Source organism: Rhinopithecus bieti, unplaced genomic scaffold (genome assembly GCF_001698545.2).
Source record: "Rhinopithecus bieti isolate Rb0 unplaced genomic scaffold, ASM169854v2 scaffold_39746, whole genome shotgun sequence".
In the NCBI taxonomy this organism is placed as follows: Eukaryota; Metazoa; Chordata; class Mammalia; order Primates; family Cercopithecidae; genus Rhinopithecus; species Rhinopithecus bieti.
In genome coordinates, this window is record NW_016816960.1 from 510,034 (window position 1) to 517,475 (window position 7,442).

The following is a 7,442-nucleotide window of genomic DNA, read 5'->3' on the forward strand; positions in this document are numbered from 1 at the left end:
CTCGGCCTAAACCTCTTTTTCTTTATAAATTACCCAGTCTCGGGTATGTCTTTATCAGCAGCATAAAAATGGACTAATGCAGTCCCCTTTTCCTATTCATTTATTTCAATTGGGTTCTAACAGCAAGAGTCACCCTGAGCAAGTATTTCACCTCCACAAACCTCACTGACTCTTGTAAGATAAGGGCAACTCTTTACAGCAGCTCTGAGAACTCTTCTGCTTCTGTGATCTTCTCCTCACTGGTCTAGAGCAGGAGTTGGCAAACTACAGCCTACAGACCAAATCCAGCCCCCTGCCTGTTGTTAGAAAGTTTTATTGGAACAGAGACACACTCATTTACTGTTATTCTATTATGTTATTTGCTATTATCTATGACTGCTTTCATTCTATAATGGCAGAGTCAAATAACTGCAACAGAAAGCTTATGACCCACACAGCGTAAAATATTTATTACCTGATGCTTACAAAAAAGTTTGCCAACTCCTCCTCTAAAGGACCTCAAAGACCGGGTGCGGTGGCTCATGCCTGTAATCCCAGCACTTTGGGAGGCGGAGGCGGGTGGATCACCTGAGGTCAGGAGTCCAAGGCCAGCCTGGCCAATGTGGTGAAACTCCATCTCTACTAAAAATACAGAAATTAGCTCTGGGCATGGTGGCGGGTGCCTGTAATCCCAGCTACTTAAGAGGCTGAGGCAGGAGAATGGCTCAAACCCAGGAGGGAGGTTGCAGTGAGCCGAGATTATGCCATTGCACTCCAGCCTAGGTGACAGAGTGAGACTCCATCGCAATCAATCAATCAATCAATAAAGGACCTTAAAGAAAGTTAGAAAAAAGGGCTGGCCACAGTGGCTCATGCCTGTAATCCCAACACTTTGGGAGGCCGAGGAGGGCAGATTGCCTGAGGTCAGGAGTTTTGAGAAACCCCATCTCTACTAAAAAAGTACAAAAAATTAGCCAGGCATAGTGGCACATGCCTGTATTCCCAGCTACTCAGGGGGCTGAGGCAGGAGAATCACTTGAACCTAGGAGGTGGAGGTTGCGGTGAGCCAAGATTGCGCCATTGCACTCCAGCCTGGGCAACAAGAGTGAAACTCCGTCAAAAAAAGAAAAAAGAAAGTTAGGAAAAAAGCCAGGCACGGTGGCTCATGCCTGTAATCAGGAGGCTGAGGCAGGCGGATCACTTGAGTCCAGGAGTTGGAGACCAGCCTGGGCAAAATGGTGAAACCCCATCCCTACTAAAAATACAAAAAAATCAGCTGGGCATGGTGGTACATGCCTGTAGTTCCAGCTACCAGGGAGGCTGAGGCACAAGAATCACTTAAACCCAGGCGGCAGAGGTTGCAGTGAGCCAACATTATGCCACCACATTCCAGCCCGGGTGACAGAGCGAGACTCCAGCTCACAAATAAATAAATAAATAGAAATAGAAAGTTAGAAACAATAAAACAAAGGCAAAAAAAAAGAGGGCCTTAGACATGCCCCCCTTTCTTTACACCAACGTTAAGCCTTCTCCGTATTCTTGGAGGAGAGAAAGTTGATTCCTTTGCCTGTGAAAAAGGAGGGAAGTTCTGAAAAAAGAAAGGGTTTACTGGCTCAGTGATCTCTCTATCCACTTCTGGATCGGGCATGACATCTGGTACTACATGTGCTAAACAACTACATCTAGCAGCACAGAGTTAAGGCGTAAAGGATCTGCTGAATACACGGGAGAATGCTTTAGGAACCTATACTTCGGAGGCCCCAGAAAAAGGCAACAAGAGGAAGCCCAAGGTAGTTCAGGCTTTGGGGCAGAGCAGAGAACTTCTAGAGGGACAGTGGAAGGGACCACCAACACCTAAAGAAACCAGGGGTCTCAGCCTATATTTTGGCAACTTACCCAACCATATTTAGATATATTACACATGGTCAAAATGGCAAGAAAGGATCCACTTGGCTGGCAAGGAGACGGGTAGGAGGAGCTACAGGAGCCAGGTGGGTACCCGACTGCCCTACCAGGTCATCTGTCCTCATGGCTTCCCCTTCCACATAAGTCGCAGGTCTCTTTTTTTTTTTTTTTTTTTGAGATGGAGTCTTGCTCTTTTGCCCAGGCTAGAGTGTACTGGTGCAATCTCAGCTCACTGCAACCCCCACCTCCCACATTCAAGCAATTCTCCTGCCTCAGCCTCCCAAGTAGCTGGGATTACAGGCATGCACCACCACGCCCAGCTAATTTTTTGTATGTTTAGTAGAGATGGGTTTCACCATGTTGGCCAGGCTGATCTTGAACTCCTAGCCTCAGATGATCCACCCACCTCGGCCTCCCAAAATGCTGGGATTGCAGGCGTGAGCCACCATGCTCGGCCAGCCACAAGTCTCTTGAAGTAAACCACCACATCAAGAAGAGGGCACACATCTATCCGAGGCAATGGAAAGGAAAGATCAGTTTTGTGGCCCCCAAGATCCTGCCAGAAGTGTCATCCCATGGTGCTTTCTGTGTCTCAAATCTGAGTAGGTGGGGCAGAGTGACAAGGGACAGCCAGAGGTGAGTTTCTTGATATACTCACCCTTTACCCTGGAAGGAAGCCTTGGGAAGACACTGGCAGTGGGGGAAGGGGGGTCAAGGAGGCAGGGAGGTGATCATTTTTTTTCAGTTCCAAATCTGATTCTGCTGAGTACGGTGATCAATATAAATGGCCACCATTTTCTGTGTACTGTTTTCCTTATATGAACACCAGAGAGACTGTTGCTGTAACACATCTCCTTAAGGGCAGGAGCACCAGTAAAGCCTCTAGGGAGCTAGAAAGCACAGGGGAAAGGCCTGATTGCTATCTGCAGGCTAAGAGGGCTGTTGCTTCTAGCTGAGAGAGAGAAGGCAAAATGCACACACCCACGGATGCCTCCTGGAGGCGTAGCTGTGAGAAGAGACCACCAGGCTCAGGGGTCTAAGAGAGCACAGCACATGTGGGGCTGCCCCAGAGGCAGCGACTGCCCATCCTGCAACCAGTGTTCTCCTTTGCACGTGCTCAAGAAGGCAATGCCTAGCCAACTGCCTGGTTAACCCCAACTAACCGTCTTCAAGCTTAGCCAAAGCACATCTGACACTCTCAGAGCCACTCACCTGCCATGTTGGAAATGTTAACGTTCAGCCTTTTCGAGTTACAGGGCATTTTAAGAAAGAAAAAAAAAAGGGCAATCAACTCTTGTTTTGGTAACGGTAGGGGGGTGGCATTTCTTTAAAACCTAAGTCAAATGGTCAGGGGGCTAGAAGTACTCATTTCTATCCTGCTGTCAGTAGTCAGGGCCGTGGCAGCAGGAGTGTGGAAACTGCCTGGGACGCAGCAGCAGCATGGGCTGCAGAAACTGAGGTGCTCTGTGTTCCAGCACTCCTCCTGAGCTCTTGACCTTCAAAGCACTTTACAGACAGACCCTAGAGTAGACGTGCTGTCTCTAGATGAAAAAATGACTCTATGACCTAAAACAGGGCTCCTTCGGCTAGGCAGAGGGGTGTGGACGGCAGCCTATAGGGCGGAGAAGAGCAGCTATCGGGACAAAAAGGATTCCAGGAGCACTGACCTTAGCAGGCCTGGAAAAGGTCTATTAATAAGTCTGAGGGAGGAGAGGAGGCGCTCATGTGCAGCGATGCTTCCCTGGGTCCTATCCCTGGCGCCATCCCTGGGTAGTGGTAGGGCCTGAGGTAAGCTGCTACTTACCCAGTGCTCTAACATTCTCCCCAATCAAAAGGACAGCCTACCTTGCCAAATGGACTGAGAGGCACATTTTAATGTCAGTAAAGTGCTTTGAGGTGCCACATGGGAGACAGGAAAGCAATCTGTGTGTATCCCCAAACCCTCCAAGATGGAGAGCACTAGGGCTGAGTCAGGGCTGTCTGTTCTAGCCCTGTTACAAGCACCCTGCTCTCTGAGCCACCTGATCAGGGACTTCTAGAGCCTCGATGCCCCAAGCCCTGCAGATTCTCCATGCTGGTGCTAAGAGAACCACCCAAACTGAGCCTAGGCTTTAGTCCAGGCCACACAAGGAGGCCCAAGAAGACTGGAGGGTCCAGGCCATGAGTCCAAGGATCATGAAGAAACCTAGACTTTTCCAAGTAATTTCTCCCTTAGGGCTCCAACAGCTCTGCTAATCCCGCCCTTCCTCACTCATTTTCTGGAGGCCTGTGGCCCTGGCACCAGGGCTCCCATTGCCACCCGCCTCCCCACAGACCCTGGACCAAGCTGTTGCTGGAGGCAAGGCTCCTCCCTTACCTCGAGAGATGGTCCCTCCAGGGGCAGGGTTGACACACATGGGTGGAAGGCGGGGTGGGGGAAGTTTGCACTGACGCTGCCTGTGCTGGGCCCGATCTGGGGAAAGAGAGAGGGCATCAGGGCGACATGTTCTCACCCCTCACAGTCACAGATCCCTGAACTGACTCACTCAGAGCATCCATGAGGAGCTCTGGGCAGCAGGGCTGCTAGACAGTGCTGGGAGCAGCCACAGGTTCTGAGGAACAGCACTAACAACGCCACATGGGAAGAAGGCAAGCGTCTCATATGATGTGATATGTGACAGCCTTGGAAAGAGCCCTCAAGCTCTTCCTGTCCCCTTAGCTACCCCCTATGAGGTTAACACCCATCCTATATACTTCTCTTAGTTGTGAGGATGTGACAGGACAACAGGAGAAAGCTGAAAGCTTTGGTACCATGTCAACTCAAAAGCACCACGTGTCTGCTTCTTATGGTAGCTTTGCTGTGGGTTCCCGGGATGGCTACCTCAGCCACCAAATCTCAAATCATTCTTTCCCTCCAAGAGCTGGGCAAGAGAGGGACAACTGTATTATGTGGGTCCAGCTTGAGAGCTAAAACCAGACCCACACACACTTACCAGCCTTCTCCCTCTTTCTAAAAGAGAACAACCTGCCATTCCAAATACTTCCATTCATTCGGGGGCTAAATGCTACTTATTAGTAACCAGAAAGTACATTTCTAAGAAGTCCCAAAAACTTGAGGTACATGAATGAAAATTAAGACTCACTGAGTCTTCCACGGGAAGGTGGAAATACATGGGTAAGGAAGGCTTAAGGTCCTTTTAAACCACCTAAATGGTGACATTCAGAGAGTCACTAGTCTGGGGGGTGGGAGAAATGCATGCGCTCTTTGCTCTCTTTGGCCCCTGGTTTCAGTATAGTAAATGGGGTAGAAGGGGAGCAGAGATGGCCACACACACCTGAAGCTTGAGAAACCACCTGTTCTACAAAGACGTTCATTTGTGGAATGCAAATTGACTCATATACAATTAGTAAAGAGGAGAAAGATATCAGTAAAACATAACTCTTGTTTCAAAAAATTCTGAAGGCAAAGGAGCTGCAAAGGCAGGAGTAGAACTGTAATCTTCAGCAGGAAAGAAAAAGCCCTTTCAGCTATTTCTTTTTTTTTTTATTAAAATCGAGTGCCTATAGAGAATCAAGGTGGTAGATACAAAGGTGTTCACTATACAATTTCTTCAATATTTCAGTATTTTTGAAAATTTTCACAATAAAATGTTGGGGAGGAAGCAAGTCCTGCACTCCAACCCTCCTCCCTCACAGTCCCAGCTGCACACACTCCTTTACCACAGTGGCTGTTTCAGAGCTCCACCTCCACCTGGGCTTCCTCAGTAACTGCCAGCTCTGCTTGCATTAGAAGGCTCTTTGTAGCTGGGTGCAGAGGCTCACGCCTGTAATCCCAGCACTTTGGGAGGCCAAGGCCAGTGGATCACGAGGTCAAGAGATCAAGACCATCCTGGCCAATATGGTGAAACCCCGTCTCTACTAAAATACAAAATTGGCAGGGCATGGTGGCGTGTGCCTGTAATCCCAGCTACTCAGAAGGCTGAGGCAGGAGAATCACTTGAACCCAGGAGGCAGAGGTTGCAGTGAGCCGAGATTACGCCATCCACTCCAGCCTGGCCACAGAACAAGACTCCTTCTCAAAAAATAAAAATAAAAAAAAAAATAAATAAAAAATAAAAAAGAAGACAGCTCTTTGTACATTTGTAGCATCACATCACCCTCAGCTGCCTGTCTAGGTGGTCCAAAGCATCTTCCCAAGCACCAATGATTGTTTTTGTCATATTTTGGTCACAAAGTTGCAGCTGCATTGGCCCAATTCTATATTTCCCATAAGCTCTCTTATAATATTATAAATGTGTGATTTTTTTTCTTTTTATTTTATAGGTATGTGATTTTACAGAAAACATACATAGGGTTACAGCAGACGTGCTTGTAGGATCTTCTAGAACTAAGTGCCTAGGATCAAGGTTTATTTTGAAACTAATTCCAGTTCTGCCTTGAAGCTAAGGTTGGAAATGACCAGCTCAACCTCTCCATTCCTGTTTAAGGAGGGTCCTCATTCACATCCAGGGATGCTGGATTGAAAAAAAAAAAAAGAATAAATGATTCAATGATTAGTTATTATCTCATTAAGCATTTTCAGCAATTGGGAGAGAGTTGTTACAATCCCACAACTTCACTGAGCCCACTTCTGACCATGTAGCTGGAGAGAAAATGCACATTCTTGCTATTGATCCAGTGTTTTTCAAAGTTTTGTGCTGGCTGTGAAAGACTCAGCTGGTTCTTCTTTTTTTTTCTCTCTCTTTTTTATTGTTCAGTTTGCTCTTTGTAGCCTGAGTCTGATGGCATTACAGGTAAGAAATCAGACAGCTGAGTTACGATGCTGGCAAGGGCAGTAACAAGTAACTTACCAGGAACATGGGCATTCTTGCCAACAGCTTTGTTAAATTACATAACGGGAAAGATGGTAGCTAGCCACAAGACCCAGTGGGCCACCATCCACAATGCTGCATGGAATTGCTATAGCTGTTTCCATCAGAACCATCAAATGGCCCATCCCATTGAGGCTAAAAGCTCCAGAGTACCAAGAAGCATCTCTGAAATAGAGCTCTCTTCACCCTAGTGTCTCCTACACAACAGGTGCTCAATCATGCAAACTCACAGCACACTGCATGCTGAGGTAAGCCTATAGCTCTATAGTATTTATCAGGGGCATACCATGCCCAAGACTAAGGGTTGAGCACAGACCACAGCCAGGTGCTCTTCCTATATTTCAGTTCTAATATCTTCACTGTAGTCCTAAAGATAGGGGGTAGGAAACAGGATCAGGTAAGCTAACACCTTGCTAGTATTAGGGAAAGCCAGATTCAAGCCCCAGTCAGTCACCCCAGTCAGTCAAACTCGAGAACCTCAAGCTTCACATCAACTCACATTTCCTCTCAAGGTTCATGACACCCTAGGAGCTCATAATTTCATGAAGAACAAAGAAACATGTAAAAGGAAAGCCCAAGCCAAGCACAGTGGCTCACACCTGTAGTCCCAACACTTTGGGAGGCCAAGGAAGGAGGATTACATGAAGGCAGGAGTTTGCGAACAGCCTGGGAAACATAGGAAGACCCTGTTTCCACCAAATATATATA

The 7,442-nt window shown here is 47.5% G+C and overlaps 1 protein-coding gene across 1 annotated transcript in view; it reads right to left on the bottom strand.

Annotated features, from left to right (window-relative positions):
• DHX30 (DExH-box helicase 30) overlaps positions 1-7,442 on the bottom strand; it is a 51,451-nt gene that overhangs the window by 40,482 nt on the left and 3,527 nt on the right. Inside the window, exon 2 of the mRNA XM_017855683.1 lies at positions 4,241-4,336. Within this exon, the coding sequence (XP_017711172.1) occupies positions 4,241-4,336 (96 nt within the window). The remainder of the gene's footprint in view (positions 1-4,240; positions 4,337-7,442) is intronic.